Source organism: Peromyscus maniculatus, chromosome 2 (genome assembly GCF_049852395.1).
Source record: "Peromyscus maniculatus bairdii isolate BWxNUB_F1_BW_parent chromosome 2, HU_Pman_BW_mat_3.1, whole genome shotgun sequence".
NCBI classification, from domain to species: Eukaryota; Metazoa; Chordata; class Mammalia; order Rodentia; family Cricetidae; genus Peromyscus; species Peromyscus maniculatus.
Genome location: NC_134853.1, coordinates 17,093,706 through 17,114,515, shown reverse-complemented (window position 1 = coordinate 17,114,515; position 20,810 = coordinate 17,093,706). Strand labels below are relative to the sequence as shown.

The 20,810-nt window shown below is 43.3% G+C and overlaps 1 protein-coding gene across 1 annotated transcript in view; it reads right to left on the bottom strand.

Moving 5' to 3' along the window:
* The window catches only part of Chmp4c (charged multivesicular body protein 4C), a 32,731-nt gene extending 15,286 nt beyond the window's left edge, over positions 1-17,445 (bottom strand). Inside the window, exon 1 of the mRNA XM_006977869.4 lies at positions 17,116-17,445. Coding sequence (XP_006977931.2) covers positions 17,116-17,425 — 310 coding nt within the window. The 5' untranslated portion in view covers positions 17,426-17,445. The remainder of the gene's footprint in view (positions 1-17,115) is intronic.
* Positions 17,446-20,810: the final 3,365 nt, after the last annotated feature.

Here is a 20,810-nt window from a genome sequence, read left to right as displayed (position 1 = left end):
ACAGTTTGGTACAAGGGAAGCTTTATGGTCTGTGCCTGGGATTTAGTCCTACCTCAAGCACTTAATAACCTGGGTGCATATTGACTTAGGTGTATGATCTTCTCTAGTCTTGTAACATTCCTCTCCCAGATAATAAAAGCCACACCCAGAGGACAACAGAACACTGTGCTCTGGAGCTTATGATTTCAAATCTCTGACTTTATATAAATTGTGTAGTTACATGGAAAAAAGACATCGAGTTTTTAGGCATTAGGTTAAATAAATATGGAAAATATCATTGCAGTGTCTAAAACATGAAGATTTAGAACATCATGATCATTTCCTTCACGGGTAGTCAAAATCCCACAGATGGAGCTACAAGATACAACACCCAACCTTACCCATGTTATTTACCAGACACTATTTTATTTGCATGCATGTCCACGTGCACCTGTGAGGGGTGCACACTTGCCACTGCGTGCATGTGGAGGTCAGAGGGCAGTTTTCAAGAGTCGGTTCTCATCTTCCATTCCTGCCCCTATACAGCAGTGTAATGCAGGCTACCTGGTTCACCTGATTCTCCTGTCTGTGCATCACATTCCAACGCAGAAGCAGACCACAGTCCTAAATGCCTAAACCAACATATTGTTTCATGCATTCAAAACACTTGGGAGAAGTGTAAAAAATTCATCTAGATTTGGCATCTCAACTCTGTACTATAATTCCTGATTCTACAAACTACAGATATGCCAGAGTCCCCAACTCAGAAGTCAACTAGAAATGAAAATGAGTGAGGCAGAGAGAAAGTCATTGAAAAAGCCAGCTTTGTTTTCTCTTAGAGAGAGAGTAAAAAGATTCTGTACAATGATGATGATGGTGATGATAATAATCATAATAATAATAGTGCCAGGAAGGCAAGACGTGGCACTAGACACAGGCCTCCATCTCAGAACACTAAGAGGAGGGGCCCTGTGACATGCCAGTATAGCCTTGTCTCAGCAGATGTAGCACAGCTGGCTCTGTCCACTGAGGCCACTCGACCATGTGTTCCAAAGAAGCAAGGCATCTAGATGTGCATTCAGCTTGAAATCTGAAGTGTTTATCTTAATCCTGTGCGAATAAAGCCAACAGCTTCTGTGTTGTTGAGTCTGACCCCAAGACACTTGAAAACCACTGTGGCTTTTTCCTGGCACGTTAAAGCTTCTCCCTCAATCATTAAGACAAGAGCTGTCAGTTCCTAAAAGACAAGAAGTACAAGTAAGTCTCTCCACGAGCTGCTGTTACATGGAGTGATGACGCCACTGATCCAGCTGGAGTGGCCTTGGTTGGGGTTCCTAGTGCACAAAAAGAGAGAGAAACAACTGTCTTTTTTTTCCCCCAGAGGCAAACGAGAGTGACAAGCAAGCATTGCTCTGATTTGTCAAAGGACACTCTTGGAACCATGTAATTTAACTCACTTTGAAGGTCTAATTCAATCCTCCAACTTCCTATGTGTGCTCATGAGTAGCTCCTGAGACCTGGACAATAGTCTTCCTACAACAATGGCACCTATTGTATTCTCTTCTGGGTGAGAAACAGCCAGGGGTTGGTCTCCTCCCACAGCAGAAATGTGCCCTCGGCTGGAGAGCTGCAGAACCTGTGCATTGCCAACAGGACACCTGCTGGAACGTTTCAACCACTCACTGGGGACTGGGACCGAAATCTAAGAATTATCCACGCAATCCAAAATTAAACCAGTCTACCATGTCGCCAAAGGAGGAAGGTTTGCAGAAATCAGTGTCACATAATTTAAGACAGGAAAAAGAGTTGCCACTTCATTGTTCATATTATAAGTAAGACATCCTTCTAGGTCTGGACTGCTGCTGGGGCCCATGTCTGGGCACATGGCTCTGATGCAGCTGTGGTCTATGTTGATGTCTGCGGCTCCTGATACCACCAAAGGCAGAGAGGACAGAGCTGTTCAAAGTTGGCCCCGCCCCTCACTGGCTGCAACACTAGGCAGAACCTGCCCCGCCCCTCACTGAAGCTGAAGGCTGAAGCACTCAGGGGAGAAGGTCCTACACCTCTCCTGGTCAGCACAATAGAGCTGGCCCTCTTCTTAGGGATACGGGTGAGCTGGCCCTGGGGGTGTGAGAATGGGGGAGCAGGTAGCTCTCCTCTCATAGGCTATGTGGTGGCATGGATGAGGGAAAGATGTGGTGATATTGTATTCCCCAAAATATTATGCACCCTAATAAACTTATCTGGGGTCAGAGAACAGAACAGCCACTAGATAAACATAGAGGCCAGAAAATGGTGGCACACACACCTTTAATCCTAGCATTCTGGAGGCAGAGTGAGTTCAAAGTCACACTGGAAACAGCCAGGCATGGTGACTCACACCTTTAATCTCAGGAAGTGATGGCAGGAAGCAGAAAGATATATAAGGCGTGAGGACCAGGAACTAGTCTTTAGGCTTTAGGAACTTGAGGCTTTTAGCAGCAGTTCAGCTGAGATCCACTTGGATGAGGATACAGTCTTCCAGTTTGAGGAAACAAGATCAGCTGAGGAGTTGGCGAGGTGAGGTGACTGTACCTGATTCTGTTTCTCTGATCTTTCAGCGTTCACCCCAATACCTGGCTCCGGGTTTGTTTTTATTAATAAGACTTTCCAACAATTCGTGCTACAGAAAGATGCCCTCTTCCCCTCGCTCCTCACTCCTCGCCCCTCACCACCTGCAGCTGGTGGGGAACCTGACCCAACCCCTCACCAGCTGCAGCCACTCAGGAAAGCAGGCCCTGCTCCTCACCTGGGCAGCACAGTAGGAGCTGGCCCTGAGGGTGGGAGAATGGGTTAGCCGGCCACACCCCCTCATCTGTGGTGTGGTTTGAGGGTGAGGGAAAGATACCCCGCCCCCTCTCCTCTACTGCCTCCAGCTGGCAAGGGAGCTGACCCTCCCCCTTACCAGCTACAACATTCAGGAACGCGGGCCCTGCACTTCATCTGGGCAGCACAACAGAGCTGACCCTGTTTACAAGGACACAGGTGAGCCGCCCCCAAGAATGTGAGCATGAGAGATCGGTCCCGCCTCTCATTTGCCAAATGGCAGCACGGGGCGGGGAAGAGATGCTCTATTCCCCCACCCCTCTATGCCTGAGGTAGGTGGGCGAGCTGGCCCTGAGGTCATAAGTGCTGGAGGCCCTGCACCTCACCTGGGCAGCACAGCAGAGCTGACCCTAATGATGGAGGGATGGGTGAACTGGCCTGAGAACACGAGCATGGGAGATCTGGTCCTGCCCTTCATCTGCCATATGGTGGTGCAGACAGGGAAGAGATGGCCTCCTCCCCACCCACCCCCTGCCACTAACACCTGTGGTGAGTGGGAGAGGTGGAGCTGAGGTCGGAAGAGTCGGAGAGCTGGCCCTGCCCCTCACCATCTCTGCAGCACTCAGGAGAGTGGTCCCTGCAACCTGCCTGGGTAACACAGTAGAGCTCGCTCTGATGATCTAAGTGTGGGAGAGCGGACCCTGAGGGCGTGAAAGCAGGAGAATTGGCCCCACAGCTTGCTCACGGTTGCAAGGAGCTGGCCAGCTGGAGCAATGCTGGAGAGATCACCCTGGTGGTTAGGACAGGGAAGAGTTGGCAGGTTGACCAATCCTGCAACTACCCAGGCCCAGAACTAGGGTTATGAGTTGGCCCACCCCAACATCCATCCCATCTATGATCTGCGGCGGTATGGGGTCCTACAGACCCAAAGCTGCAGGATCTCCACAACACGGGGCAACAACAGGATATCCAAAGGGAGTCCCAGTGGAGGCCCAGCATCGATAGTGTAGAGGAAACCAGAGGCCTTGAACCAGACCAATGACTCTTTGCCATGAACAGTTACAAGTAAGGATATAGAGAAAAGGGTTTACTGCGTGGCTCACACTGTCACACTACAGCTTCCATGACGGGATTTTTCCTTTCTTCCTTTTTTCTTTTTTTCTCTTAAATTTTATTTTATTGGGAGGGGTTGCAAGGGCAGAGGGTGGATACAATATGAAGGGAAGGGAAATGAATGAGATTAAGATGTATGATGTAAAAGACACAAAGAATAATTAAAAGAAAGTTAAAAAAATTAAAAAATAAATAAGAAAGCTTGACTTTAAAGGTTAGTCTATTCCCCTTCATCCAAGGTGTGTAAATAGGGTCATTTTTAAACCATAAGAACCTTCCAGGAAGCCAGGCAGTGGTGGGGCACTTTAATCCCAGCACTCAGGAGGCAGAGGCAGGCAGATCTCTGTGAGTTCGAGGCCAGCCTGGTCTACAGAGTGAGTTCCAGGACAGGCACCAAAGCTACACAGAGAAACCCTGTCTCGAAAAGAAATTTTTTAAAAAGAACCTTCGAGGAGCCAGCAAATGCAGTGAAGATGGGTAAGCCTGTTTGTGAACTGTTCACCTGAACATGATTGCCCTTCTCTCGTCCAGGAGTGGATGATGAACTCTAGGGAAGAACTAAATAATGAGGCTCCGAAGCTTCGGCCAAGTTAGGAGAGTACTTAAGAGACGGATGTCATACACAATTGGTTATGTCACCTTCTGTTTTTACCGGAAAATCGCATGATCATGTTTTTACTGGGGAATTTTAGTGTGAGCCTTGTTCTTACACATGTGCAAATTATCAACTAGGAAACGCCTCCATAAGGGCACATGGCTTCGGTTCCCACAATACAATTTAAACAGTACTGTTCAAAGTCATGGGTGAAATTCAAAACAGCCGAGGAAACAATATGAAGTTTAAAGCCCTTTGCCCAGGATCATCCTATTATGAATTTTTCTGAACGTTTACACTTTCAATAAATGTTCTTTATTCATTCATTTCAGTCTCTTAAGTATGTACTGAGTTTCTACCATATGCCTGGCACTGTTAGGCTCTGAAGGACAAAGAAATAAGTGACGATTTCAGTATAAGCAAGACATGAAATGGGCACTTAATCATCTATTCCTCATTCCACAAGCCATACACATTTATTATGGATGGGGTGGGGCTCAGTGAGAGAGGATTTGTGATGTACTTTGGAGGCCCCATGGAAAAACAGGGGAGGTGGCATTTATTACCAGGATGTAGTGAGCACTGTGCCCGTGGGTACTAACGTGCATAAATTACATTTGGTCTCTAGTGATAGAAGATGTAGTGGAGAAAAACAGGAGAGATCTACAAGGTAGAGTGGGCACACAGATATTTCAAAGCTCTCTACACATGTTCTCAACGTGCTGATCAATAAAATGCATGACTTCTATCCAACTGCAAATCTCAGACCAATGTGAACTTTCTGGCTTGGATAGATGAGAAACCAGGAACTATATACCTTGAAAATAACAGCAAATCACACCAGCTGGTCCCTATGTATAACCTAGATATTTTCAGAGGTCTCCCAGGTAGTAAATTTCATAAAGAGGGTAAATAGCAAGCTTAAAAAAAAATAGCAAGCTTTGTAAAAAAAAAATAATAAAGCTAAACCACAATAGTGATGTGTGGGTTTATGTAATGGGAAGATAGATGCGGGGATGGTAAAAGAGAATGAAACTGGAAAAATAAACGAACAGTATTCTGAGGCAGGAGCACTTGGAAGTGGTATGTTCCTTAAGCAACCACTAATTCGGAACCAATTTTAAAACGTAAGTGATTGATTAATATCACACAATATAAGCCATTAGAAAGCCAGGGTGATCAGTACACTCTTTCATCTTCAGAGAGAGAGAGAGAGAGAGAGAGAGAGAGAGAGAGAGAGAGAGAGAGAGAGAGCAAATGAACCAAGAAAATTGAAATTATTTTCTGATAAAAATGAAGCTTATGTCCTCATTCTAGAGATGAGATCAGAGTATCATGGAACAGAATATTAGAGGAGGTAAATCTAGAGAGAAAATTCATGATTCAAAAAATGCTAGTGTCCTCTAGTTGTCAAAAATGTAAGCACAAAAGACAAATTTCAAATGCCTAGCAAGATTCTCTTTCCTTATAATTGATTTTTTTTTTTCAGAGACCAATTGCCAAGGAGGTGAAGTACTCAGTTATTGGAGCAACATACAAATAAATTCATTAAAATCTGCTTGATATTCTTTGTAAAAAGCCAATTAATTGTTTGACTCCAGGCAGAATACATAACTAACTGGAAGTGTTTATTTTTATTTGCTAATAGTGTTATTCATAACCTCACAAATTAGTAAACTTTATGGATCATTTATGACTTAAAATGTAGGGGGAATGTATGGTTATGAAACCAGTGGATAGTAACAGAAAAATGTCAGGAACAGCAACTGTGCTTAACTTTACAGGGGAGATACGCTTCCGGATGTAAGATACTTGCCATATAGAACATGCTTGTATAATCACTTTATGCATATTTAATATGCCCTATGCTGTAATTGTAAAAAGTATCACAAGAAATTACAGTTTTAAAGTACAAAATGTTTAACAAATACTTGATTGAGTAATTTAATCAGTAGGGGCTGGAGAGATGGCTCAGTGGTTAAGAGCACTGGCTCCTCTTCCAGAAGGCCAAGTTCAATTCCCAGCACCCACAGTGACTCACAACTGTCTGTAACTCCAGATTCAGAGGTTCTAATGCCATCTTCTGGCCTCTGTGGACACAAGGCATGTGATGCACAGGCAAAACACCCTCACATATAAAATAAAAATGAGTTATAATTGTCATAATTTTATTATCCTAAATTTCTATTCAAACCTAGTATAAATATGTAAACTTTACTTCATTTAAGATAGATATCAAATTTCAACTTTTTAAATCAAGAATTTAACTTCTAATTAAAATTTTCAACTCTACTAGAGAATGATTTCCCTTTCTTTGCCTGTAATTTTAAAAGTCACTGTTCATGCTTGCTTGAGTGTTTTCTTTCCTGGGTAGTGATTAACTGTGTTGGTGTTTTGAGTCAATAGCAGGCTAGATTGAGGAAGTCAGGAGGGAGGTTTCACAGGGCTGCGGAAATAAGGGCTTCTCCCATCCTGAAGCACTCCCAGCTGCTCGCTGGAAATGCCTACAAGTCAGAAATGCCTGGAAGGATGCTTAGCAGTGATGGGCAGAGTCAGTGGTGCAGATGTCCAAACTCCTGTCACATTAAACAATGACCTCACAGCTTTAGAATGGGTCCTAAATATTTCCTTTCATGCAGTTAGTTCCCTGTGTACTCCAGTTGTCTGAGGGAAACAGCCAACATCTGTGATGCAAGAGAGCCAATCTGAAAATGGTTTATTATGTATTATACTTGCTTTCCCCATTACATCTTTTTCAAATGTTGAAACCAAATGTGTGCTTGTTAGAACTTCTACCAAATAATAATCAGAAAAAGAGAAACTATCATAACCAGCTTCTACTAAATGTGAAGGACCAGGTAACTTTACTAAGGTGAAGTCTCCGGAACATGATTTTTAAAAATCCCCAATGTTATCTGTTATTTCAAGAATCTGTGCAGTTTTATCCCTTATAAGTATATTCACATGTACTTAGGACTAGAGAAAGGAAGGAAGGAAGGAAGGGAGGGAGGGAGGGAGGGAGGGAGGGAGGGAGGGAGGAAGGGAGAGAGAGAGAGAGAGAGAGAGAGAGAGAGAGAGAGAGAGAGAGAGAGAAAGAAAGAAAGAAAGAAAGAAAGAAAGAAAGAAAGAAAGAAAGAAAGAAAGAAAGAAAGAAAGAAAGAAAGAAAGAAAGAAAAAGATTGATTTGTGGTGATTTGAATAAGAATGGCCCCCATATGCTCATATATTTAGATGTTTGGCTTCCCAATAGTAGAACTGTTTAGGAAGGATTAGGAAGTGCGGCCTTGTTAAAGGAGGTGTCTTACTGGGAGTAGCTTTGAGGCCTCAAAAGCCCACAGGCCCAGTCTCACTCTCTCTGCATCCTGCCTGTGGATCAGGATTTTAAGTCTCAGCTACTGCTCCAGTGCCATGCCTGCCTGCCTGCCACCATGCTCCTCACTATGACACCCTCTGAAACTGTAAGCAAGCCCCCAATTAAATGATTCCTCCCATAAGTTGCCTTGGCTATGGCGTCACCTCATAGCAACAGAACAGTAACTAAGATAAACATCAAAACAAATCACTGATGCCCACTTCAAAACTGACCTCTGACCTACAAAGCAAGACTCATAAACTAAAAGAAAAAAAAAGTATTAGGTACCATGCCTTAAAGGTCATTGACTAGAGTATAATTTTCTGTTATGAAACTAAGTATTTCTGAATACCAACAAACACAATGGTAACACTAAGTACACCCACGAGTAACTCACAGTACCCTCTGCCACAGCTTCTCAGAAGTGTTTAAGGCTTATGAGTCTGGTACAATCACAGAGTCAGTAATAAAGTTTCTACCTAATTCTGACTTACTTTGGCTAAATCAATAAAATGCAAAACAATATAAACCAAAGAAAACTACAAACATTCATGTCACACATATTTGAAGAAGGACTCAAAAGCCTACACGCAGAGAGGCTGGGAAAGAACATAGCAATTGCTAGAATCTAATATGACTTCCCAAAGATGAGAACTACTAAGCCACCCTCACGGCTTCTCTTCTTGGCAGTACAGTGGTGGAACAAGGGGAAGCCACAGGCTACCCATGGCCTTCTAATCCAACCCACAGCGGAATCATCCAGAAGCAACTGAGCACATCAATCCTGTCGCTCATTCTCAGTCTCTTTAGAACAGAGTCTTCTGGTGGGTCATTGTAAAAAGCTCTCCAGTGGAATTGATGACACTAACACATTACCAGTCCATTAAAGGGCATCTGTGAACCACATGTGTGCTGATGTTTTAGGTTGGGAAACATCATTTACAAGGTATAGAGGGTGTGACTAGAGAAAAGAAAATTACAGAAATAAGACGACAAGGACTAAAAATATAGGTCAGTTCTTTTGTATCTAGATGAATAAAAATCTCTCAAGTGTTGATCTGTCAAAAGGCCATCACACAGCTTGGCCAAATCCTAGATGAAAGGTGCCGCTCCTCGGCAGCAGCCACCGTGGGATGAGGTCCCTTGCAGCTGCCATAGGGCCTGTCCTTGCATCTGTCTTACCAGGTGTTTTAGTAAATATTTATGCAACCATGAAAAAGTCTGATTATGGCTGGTTCAAGTAAATGAAATAGTACACATAAAGTATTAAATAAAAGTTTTTAATTCTAAGACAACTGGAGATGTTGTTTAATAAGAATAAATGTTAAATACTAGACATAAGCTTAATATACTGATTTGAACAAGGAAAAGGGATGAGAATTGTGGTTTGAATGAAAATGGCTTTCTATAGTCGCATAGCGAGCAGCACTACTAAGAGATGTAGCCTTTGAGAGGTGGGCTTTGAGGTTTCAGATGTTCCAGCCAGGTCCAGGGTCAGTCTCCCTTCCTGCTGCCTGCCAAGACAAACATAAAAGTCTTGGCTCCCTCTCCAGCTTGTGTCTTGTCATGCTTCCTGCCATAATGATAATGGACTAAACCTCTAAACTGTAAGCCAGCCCTTTCAATTAATTAAATGCTTTCCTTTAGAAGAGTTGCTATGGTCATAGTGTCTCTTCACAAATAAACACTAAGAATTTTTGCCGGGTGGTGGTGGCCGCGGCGGTGGTGCACCCCTTTAATCCCAGCATTCGGGAAGCAGAAGCAGATGGATCTCTCAGAGTTCAAAGCCAGCCTGGTCTACAGAGTGAATCCAGGACAGGCTTAAAGCTACACAGAGAAACCCTGTCTCAAAGAACCAAAAAAAAAAAAAAAAAAAAGAATTTTTATTTATTATTTCTCTCTCTCTCTCTCTGATATGTAAATGTGGGCACACACACATTCTATGGTGTATTGTAGAAGTCAGACAACAACTTTTGCAAGTTGGTTCTCTCCCTTACAGCCATGTGAAACCCTCTATCTACTCCAGAAAAACAAACAAACATTTAAGGAACAACCAAGAAAACAAACAACAACAACAAAAACAAAAAAACCTGGCTCACTCCATGCTGCACAGTACCTAAGCAAGTGGCTGAGAGTGTAAGTTTCATAGAGTCCTTGTCTGGGACCAGAGGGACATGGAGAGAAGGGAAAGTTACAGGTTTTTAAATAACAGCTTATGTGGGTGGAGTTCTTAGGTTAGTGTAGATTCCTGAGGTTAGCCCATGGCAGGGAGAATGTCCAACTGGAGCTTCTGGGGTAAGAAGGGGAGGTTTTTCTTTTTTTTAATTTTCCATCAATTTATTTTGAAGAAGAGAGGGGACAGTTGATTGGAAAGTAATACCTTGCATGGATACTGATTAATGTTCTAGTTACAGTTTTCTCCAGGAGCTGGCATACTGACAGTAGCACAAACCAATCAGATAACAAAAAGGCAGGAAAACAACATGTGATCATGGCTGATGGTAATGAGTACGGAATAAATCTGAGAACTTCCATAATCTAAGGGAGACCTAGAACCATGAGAACCAGACACTACTCACACAAGTCAAGCATGGAGTCAACATAGATGCCCACCATAGATGCCCACCATTGGTCTAATAGATAGATAAAATGTAGTGTGCATAATGTGCCAGTCGACATTCCATCACTGTGATAAGAATACCTGAGAAAATCAACCTGAAGGAGGAAAGGATTCTGTAGCTCATAATTTCAGACTATGGTCCACAGTCTCCATTACTTAGGGCCTGCGGCAAGGCTGGCCATTATGGCAGAGGGGCCGGTGACCTAAGTCTGATCACTTCATGACAACCAATGAGCAGGGGAATGAGGGGAGAGGTACAGAGGACAAGACAGAACTCCCAAGTGCACAGCCCCAAGGATCCACACTCTTCAACGATGCCCCACATGCTGAGTTTCTATTCTCTTCCAACAGCCAATCAAATGATGCCCCACAGTAGATCCATCCACAGAGAAGGTCAGAGAACTAATGATAAAAAAAATCCAAAGCCCACCTTGCACATTGCTAAACTGGGCCCCCTTTACCCTGTGACTTTTGGGGAAGAATCTAAATATAAACAACAATGTATACACCAGAGATTGTGGCCATACAGAACAGTGAAATGCTCTCGAATGCAAGCCAATGGACTGTTCTAAAAGATTTCATATTAAGCAAAATAAGCCACACACAGAAAAACAAGTATCTCATGCTTTCACTTATATATGGAAACAAAACAAATGAATTGAAAGTAGAATGGGACTATTAGGGATAGGGAGAGAAACTGGGGAGGGAATAGGGGAAAAAAAGAGGATGGGCTCATTAAAATTGATTTCTGTGTATAAATGTATATATGTATATAGAAATGAGACAGGGAAACCTACTAATTTGTACAATTAATAATAATAATAGTAAATTATAAGAACAGTATGAACTTCCTTTAGAAGCTAATGAGGTCCCTTGAGGAGCTCCTCAAATGTTTCTTCTGGAGTAAATGGAGGGGATGGGAAGTGGATGGTTCTCATCCAGGCTTCTGAATGACAACAGGAGAAACAACAGAAGAAAACAATAGCAGTTAGTCCCCCCAGTTTAGTGGCTCGCGGAATAACAAGCCACAGCTTCCTAAGTTTAGTGGAGATCAGAGTCGCTGGCTGTGCTCCAAGTTCAGTGCGGGATCTCCCCGGGTATCTGGGAGTGAGCACTTTGGTAAGCATCCGGACAGGGTATAAGTGCTATGGTCAAAGAGTCCCATGCTTTCTCTTCAGAAAGGAGGTCATCAGGTAAGCTACCTCTCCCAGGAGGCTTTCTCCATGGTCCTGCAGTCTATGGCCGTCTCACTTTACCTGAGCTGTGTGTGCGTTTGCCCTCACAGGACTGGCATTCAGCCAGCTGACTGCTTGGTAGCTCTCTTTACACCAAAGCCCCCAGTGTCTGGGGTGGGAGAATTTGGCAAAGACAACTATACCACAAAGTTAAATCAACAGTGCAGGCGGCTCCTCCCACTGAGATAAGAGTGGCCTGGGTACACAGTCCCACTCCATATGGATACAATCCCAGTGCACTAGTCTGCATCCGGATTCCAACAGAAAATTCAACCTTGTCCATTCACAGCCCAGGCTCCAAAGTGAAATAGCTTGTTTCCACAGAGGACTCGGCTTGCTGACTCATTCACCAAAACAGACCCCTGAAAAGGACAGCCAAAGGCTCCAACACCATATTTCATTGGAATCATGTAAAAATGCCACCAGCGTGGTTTTGCCCAAATCCGCTTACCTTGTCCTGACTGTTTGTATCAGCACACTCAATGCCTATGGCCTACAGATAACCCTCACGTGGACCCACACCATCTCACATAATTACATACTTGGAGTTCCTGCTCCAAACGTGTGATTTGGGGCCCAGGACAAGATAAGCAGCAGGGCCAGGCCTAGTCAGGAGAAGGAGCCACAAAGTCATCAAGCCAGGGCAGCACTCACTGCGAGGGTCACAGTACCCTGTCCCAGGCATTACACCAGCCTCTCTCTAGGCCCAGCATAGTAAGCTAGCCTTAGCACAAGAAAGGTCTTCAAGGGAATGAAAATGGGGAAGTTGAGGCAAGGGAGACTTGGAGAAGTGACTACTGTCCTCAAATATATAAATAATATGGAGTTTTAGCCAATGCTATTCTGGAAGACAAGATTTAAGGCAATTTCAACTTTAAAAAGTTGTTACAGACTGAGGACTGATGATGCTTTACCCAGTGATGTCCTCATCCAGACAGCTCTGAGTGTCTGTGACATCACTGTCATATGAGAAGAAACTAGGGAGGCCAGCTGCCTGGTCTGGGGACATTAAAGCTGCAAGTTACAGTGGGGACTGTATCTAAGCAGGGCTGACTGCTCTAAAGCCCAGGCTCTGAACTCCAACACCAAATACTCTGTGTCACGTTATAACAATTAAACTGGAATATTGTATCTTAGCAGAATCCCCAGCCATCTATCTGGGATGATATAAACCAGACCTTAAGAAGAAATAAGAACAGACACCTCCAAGGGTATTGCCAAGCCAACACATCAGCAGGGCTTTGAAATATGCTGAGATACCATGCACTTCAGCTTTGGAGGCCACCAGCCTGGAGCACCAAGAGTTAGGTTGCTTGTCCTATCTCAAGGAAGCATACAAATACTCATTGTCCTTGGGTCCTGGGATGGGAAAAGTCCAGAAAGCTGGGGAGAAAGACAGAACTTTCCCCCTCATTCACATTAGAAAATTACAATGGACTGAGATTTCCCACCCAGAACTATGCATCAGGGCAGCATCAGCTGGAAGCCCTTTTTTGAAAACCTGATACCTGAGCCCATTCCAAGCAGTTAGCTCTGAATCCCTAGGGCCAAGAATCCAGTGTTCAGGTGACTTCAATAGACAGACAGGATGAAACATTGCTCTGGGTGACATGGCAAAGAAGTAGGCAAAGAATTAAGTGATGTATAAGTCTGATTTGCCCAAAACAGACCACTAGCCACAAAGCAAGAGTTCCCGTAATCTGAATAAACTGCATTTAAACCTCTCTGGCCTCCTAAAGTTTTTAATTAAATTATAAATCTTGTCCCAACTGTTTACTCTTTGGGACCATGAGGTCCTTGACTATCATGATACCCCAGGGGCCGCAGAGCACATTTGGTTGTATGTGCATAGTCACACTTCCTGGTACATGGCAATGATAACCTCTAAAGAAGTGTGAGGTCAGAGGTCAGAGGTCAGAGTTAGCTACTTCTGCATGTCCTCACTGCCAGTTATAACTCAACCAGTTTTCAGGAAAAACAGATCTGCATGTAGTGGTTAAACAAATATCCAGCAGTAAATTGGCAAAGCAATTTGTCTATCTGATTTATAAGATCAGTGTAGCCCTAACTTTGTCCTTTTGGGTGCTCCAGTATACCATGTGATTAAAATACTGAGGCAAGGCATTGACAGTCCCCAGAATGTGCCCTATGGGAGTAACATCCCATCAGAATCTACCTCAACCAGGGACCAGACACTATGGCTGATTTGAGATCAAACAGGAACCATGCTGATATTTACTTATGGGTTCGAAAGTTTTCCATCACCTGTTCAAACCTGGGGGACTGAAAAGTATCCCTAGACAATTGTAGTAAACCCACACATCTTTTAACATGTGTTATGCCTATTTAAAAACTAGCCAGGAGTGGTGATGCATGCCTTTAATCCCAGAACTTGGAGGGCAGGGGCAGGCTGATCTCTTTGAGTTCAAGGCCAGTCTAGAACTACACTGATGTCCACTAAACTTAAGGACTTATAATTTAATATTCAAAGAGCTGGTAAATTGGAGGGACTCTTTTCTTCCTATTTCCCTTCTGTTGTTATTCATAAACCTGAATGAGAAACATCTACTTCCCATGCCTGCCCTCTGCTTACTCCAGAAGAAACCTGTGAGGAGTTCCTCACGGGGCCTCATTAGCACCCTGAGTTAGCTTCTTAAGGAAGTTCATATGGGTCTTATTATACAGATTATTTGGCATGTAGTTCAGAGCTTGGGCTTCAGAGAAGTCTGCCCTGGGTTGACTTATTGTCTAAACTGTTGCATAGAGAATTCCAAGTCATAGATAGATAGATAGATAGATAGATAGATAGATAGATAGATAGATAGATAGATAGATAGATAGATATAGATAGGCAGTTAGATAGATGATAGATAGATAGATAGATAGATAGATAGATAGATAGATAGATAGATAGATAGATAGATAGATAGATGATAGATAAATAAAACAAATAGATGTTACTCATCTCACCAGTAATGCTAAGCTCTCTTCGGGTACTCACAATGCTGCCAAAGCTTCTGATGGTGTAGAGACATTCATCACTGGAGAACTTGTGGTTTCTGATGTCATGCTCCCTGGCCATTCAGCTAGGATGCTGACACATTAGGTGGCTAGCTATAGAAGCAAAGCTTCCACAAAAAACACACTGTATCTCTCTGATGGTTGTGCAAATTACAGCTGGTCTAGCAGTCACTGTGCAGCATGGGGACCTTTTAGCACTCAGTGTTGCAGCATCTTATTTTCCTATACGTCTGAAAGCATTCCTAGTGGCTAATGGAAGGGAATGGCTGCGTGTCTGGAAAGCGATCTGGTTTATTTGGGAGACACAATATGTTGATGGTGCTTCTAATGCACAGACTTGTGGCTGAATTCATCCCATAGCTTTATATTAAAGATGGTCTCAAGGAAGCCAGCCTCTGCTTAATCCCAGAGCCATTGGGGCCCAGGCTCAGTCTAACATCAGTGAACTCACAAATCTCAATGATAAATCAATTTTGTCTCCAATGAATTACTTGCTCACAAGAGCATCTATAACTTCCCTAATGTAAGGGAGCTGGATTGGTACTCAGCATTCCCTTCAAACGTTCTGTCCTTGTTTATCATGTGATACACTTTAGAAGAGCATCTCTGGAAACCAATATAACCCATATTATGTTACATCTCATTCTATATGATCCATATTATGTTACATTTCATCCTCCATAAGCAAATTCACAATTTTTACAAATTCCTAGAAGCAGATGTTCAACTTCCCATATTATTAAATAGATATTCACTGAGTTACCACTGGAAACAAAGGGACACAGAGTTCCAAATAAACGGCAAGGTGTCTGTGCTCTGACAGACACTAAGCAAGTCCTAGGAGTGCACAACCAACTAAGAGGAAGGGTGGAGTCACAGCGTGACCACTGACTTTTAGCCAGCCATAATGGCATGGTCTCTGTTTAGCAAGTGCCGCCAAATAAGTTCCCAAAATATTTTTCAACATGGAATAAAAATAGAAACCAGTCCTTAGCTCTAAGCCGTACTGCACTGTGGCAAAAGTCACAGGCAATAACAGAGAAGAATGAAACTTGGCCTTTCCATCGCAGGTAACAAGAGCGTGTGTATCAGGCCCACTCTTATGGGGGTGGAGTTTTCAAGCTCAGCTCCCTGAGGCATCACTGCTTTCCTGCGCTGAACCAAAGAGGCATCACAAGGATGAGCTAATTCTTCCCAAGGCTTCCCTGTGACTAACCTGGACTGGGGGTGTGGCCCAAGGGTAGAGCACTTGCCTGGCATGCATGAGGCACTGGGTTCTGTTCTTGGGATCCCCCAAGACTACAGAGGAAAAAGATGGAGAGCAGAGGATGGGCATGGGGAGGAGGGGGGGAGGTCTCTACTTCCCCCAAACCACGGATATGGTAAAGAAGCCAGACATGGGGTCACAACTGTTCAGAGCTATAGGGAAGCGGTCATTGCCACTTCGAGTGCAGGGTTCTCCACCAACCGGATATTAAGAGCAAATCACTTCCTTTCCTCCCTGGGTTTTTATGAACACCCAGGTGCTGGCCAGGCCTGTTCCTATACAGAGCACTATGCTGAACAAACCAGCGAACTCTGACATAGAGCAAAAGGTTCAAGGTGTGACAGCCTCATCAACAGTCATTATTGACTCAAAGTCCTTTGTGTGGACTAACAGCCAGTGATAGGAAACTTAATATTTAATTCTTGACTCTGTTGTTTTGTTGTTGGTTTTTTTTTTTTTAAGATTGGACTGCACAACAGACAACTGAAGTTTTCAATAGCAGAGGAGCAAGATAAACCAGAGTATATTAGAGCATGCCTCCCCAGAGATTTATTTACACATAAGCTGCATGTGTGACTTGAATATAAACATACAAGAGAAAATTGATATGTATAGTCAACATAGCCAGGCTAGAAAGTGGGAAACCAAGGGTAAAATCCAAGGGGATCCAGAAAACGCAGTCACAAGTTAAACTTCCTTTGGATGCAATATTCTTACAACTCCAAAAAAAATACACAAAATGACAATGAGCAAAACATCACATAAAAAAAAAGAGTTTTAATAAAGAAGTACCATTAAAACCCAAGACATGAGCCCAAGACAAGAGAAAATGATCAGTAATATTCATCCCGACTTCAAAGTTTTGATTTCAGGTTCATCATAGATTGATTTAAGTCATTTAAATATTACATACAAATGTTGCTCATCGAGATTACTGGGATTTTTGGAGCTGAGCATAATGCCTGCCTGGCAGGTGCCTGGCTTAGGTGTCTCAATCACCAGGGCCTGGGGGGCAGGTCAGTTCCTCGAAAGGCAAGCCAGATGGCCTAGGGGGACACAGGCGCCTAGCTGGAGATGGTCCCCAGGGCAGGAGTGGGTGAGAGCGGCCTGGCCTGGGGCGCAGCCTACCTCGTTTGTTCTGGGAGCCGTGCTTCTTGGCTAGGGCGAGCTCCCTCTGGATTCGGTTCTCCAGGTACTCCTGCTTCTTGGCCAGCATCTCCTCGGTCTCCCGAAGGCGGGCCAGGGCCTCCTGGGGGCTGGGAGCGGCGCGGGCCCGGGAGGAGCGGGTCCCTCTGAACAACTTGCCCAACTTGCTCATGGCTGGGCAGTGGGGGGCGAGCGGCCCTGCGCGCTGGGGACAGGTGAGCCACGCACCGAGCTGGCCGTGCTCCTGGGAGTCAACAAGTTGTTTCAGCAGGTGACACCCACTCCCGGGCATTTCCTGGCCCGCCTCGGCCCCGCCCTCGGATGGCCACCCGGGAGGAGGCAGGGCGACCGGCGCCACAGCCCTCTGGGAGTCAGGGAGCCGAGAAAAGTTGGCCAGAAGTGAGGGACTGTTTTATCCTCGCTAGCGACACATCCAGGAGCGACTGCTGAGAAAAAAAAATGGCTTGGAGAAAAGCAAATCCACGTTCCAAGGGCCTCTGACCCGGCCTGAAAGGCTGTGGGCCTGAGTGCAGGGGGTCCACCTGGATATGCAAAGTGTTTTTTTGAGAGTGTGAGAGAGTTCAGTGTTCCTGTCTCTAGTCTCTATCTTACCAAGAATCTTCTGTCACGTTCCTCTAAGTGTGTCACGTCCAGGACACTGACCTATCCCATCGTGAAGGTGTGGGCACAGAAGAGGCTGGGCATGCTCTGATAGGCTCTGCATTTGTGCCATCAGGCAGGCTGATGTGTACTTGACTACCCTTTGGGATCAGGTGACCTCCACAAGAGTTCAAGTGGGTGGAAGATGGCGGCCACCTCTTTTCTTAATGGCAGGACTTTTGTATGCGCGTGGTGGTCGCATCACCTCTGTAATTAGGAATGCCAAGCTTACAGTGTCATTGTTGTGTATCTGAACCTTAAATGGGGCTACTCTTGTGTTTGGACCTTTGTCAATCACCTTTCCATAAAAATCCAAGTAACAGAAAGTAGAAAATACTTGGAGAAAATAATATCATCTTTACTCTATGGTCATTTTGTCACCCCACCTCTTGGGGGTGCAGGGGAGCAAGCAAAGTCTTTGGGCAAATGCTAGAATACAACTGAAAACCTGTCTGAAGTGCACTGCCAAGAAATGGCCCATGGCAGTTAGTCTATGCTCTGGCTTTCAAAGACTCATCAGAGTCTATATGTGATCATAAACAGACTACTGCTAAAGACAGCATCCATCATTGACGAATTCACCTTGATGTCTAAAAACAGTAAGCCAGTGTTGAATGCCATCACAGCAAATTAATCCATTTTCATCCAACATTGGTGAGTCTAGCAGAAAATTGGCAAAAACTTCAACATTGGGATTTACTAGTATCACACACACACACACACACACACACACACACACACACACACACAGAGGAACTAACTATAATAGCCACAAGCCCCTATCATTTCCTACTGTCCATCTAAAGCATTATAATTAGTAACATACATTTTGCTCTAATTTGGTATGTATCCAAATGTTCCGGTATCTTTGTTAATTATCTAAAAGCCCCTAGAACATTTTTTCCGGACTTGTTTCCTTGATCACATTTTATCATGCAGCTGTTCCCACTGCTGGTCACTTGACCTCACCTTTCTTGGCTGTCTTCTAAGGTTAAGATGTTGGGAAATCAAGTTGGTTAGGGACTCACCTTTTAAAGTTTGTATGACAGTTGTAATCTTTTGAGCACCCACTGTGTTCACACATACCATACGCATGATCCTTCATCTGTAGATAAACTTGAGAAAATAGCTATTTCTGTGGGTTTATTGGAAACAGCTTTAAAAAAAACTGTTAATGCATACTTAACTAAACAAAAGTACCTTTGTGAAGCTTCCTCAAGACCACACATCTAAGGATGAAAAATAGTTTATTTTTCTCCAATAAATGAAGTACCTTAGAGTCAATTGGTAACTGAGTGTGAATTGGCCAAATTCACACAGACTATCAAAATGGAAGAGCTGGTTCAGGCTTAAATCTTCACTCTTTGGTTTTCCCAGTGAAATCTGGTGGTGTGCTTCTATAGTCCAAGCAAGCTAACCTAGGCTACATAGTAAGATTATGTTCTTTTCATTATAAATACAGCACCCCCAGTTGATCCAAAAGAGAAATTCACTAAACGTTTGATTAATTATAATGTGAAATGAAGGGAAAGAAGGGGTTGTTATGAGGCCTTGAAAGTAATAGATGCTATCAGGGGGCTCACCCATGGAAATGACTGACCCTTCTCTTGGCAACTATTAATAGCATGTAGAGCTTCATCTGGGGTGAGGGTTAGCCAATCCCAATTGGCCAGCTCTAAATACATATACATACAAGCAACACTAAATGATCTCAGCATTTATATGTATGTATATGTATATATACATACACATACATGTATATGTATGTATATATATACACATACATATATATACACATACATATATATACATATATACACATATGGCTATGTATATGTATGTATACATACATACATACACACACATATATGGTCATGAACTTGAGAGGGAGTTGAGGGGACGCAGGAGAAGTTGAGGGCTGGAAATGATGAAAATACAGTACTTATATATGAAAGTCTCAAAAATTTTTGAGTTAAAAAAGTAATGGATACTATAAACATTATTGAGTACATGTACACTTAAATAGAAATGTATCTGGTATATTAAAACATTATCCGGTGGTTTACCAATTGCATATTTTTTTGTTGGTAGTGGTTCTGAGAGAACATTGAACAGTCAGAACATGGGAACCAAAAGGATAGTGAGCTATGTAACCAGCTCTCATCCACATTTTCATCTATCAGATACACACAGACCATCTCTATATGGTATAGATATTAGGGGATATAATTAAGAACAAACAGAGTTATTTTCTATTTTTACAGAGCTTACAGCTTAGGAGAGAACCCAGAAATTAAACAAAATGGTAAAGGAAAGCTCTAACAGTTTTTTAGGAGAAATCTGTAGATTATGAAAACAAATAATCAAGAAAACAGATATTGTCAAGAAATCAAAGAAGAGGTTGGGAGAAAAGGTGAAAAATAATCTGTAATTTGAAAAATGAATAGAAGTCGCCAAAATTTGCACAAGGAAATTAATGCCCCAGTAAAAGAAATGTCTTTATCTGTTTAGTCATCATTTTTTTGAGTGGATTTTTTAAGGATTTATTTGTATTGTTATTATCTCTGAGTGTGTATGCAGGTGTGCATGCTGGGAGAAAGGCCAGAAGAGAGTCAGATCCTTTGGAGCTGGAGTTACAAGTATTTGTAAACCACTCAATTTGGATGCTGGAATCCTAACTCTGGTCCTCATGATAGAACTCTGTGCTGACTAGTTTTATGTCAACTTGACACAAACTAGAGTCATCTGAGAGAAGAGAACCTCAGTTGAGGAAATGCCTCCATAAGGTTGGGTTGTAGGTGGGCTTGTCGGGCATTTTTCTTAATAAATGATTAATATAGGAGGGCTCAGCCCATGTGGGTGGTGCCATCCCTGGGCTGGTGGTCCTGGATTAGGGAAGAAAGCAGGCTGAGCAAGCCACGAGGATCAAGCCAGTAAGCAACACTGCCTTCATTTGAGTTCCTGCCTTGACTTCCCTCAATTAGTTATGACTCAGGGTATGTAAGCCAAATCTTTTC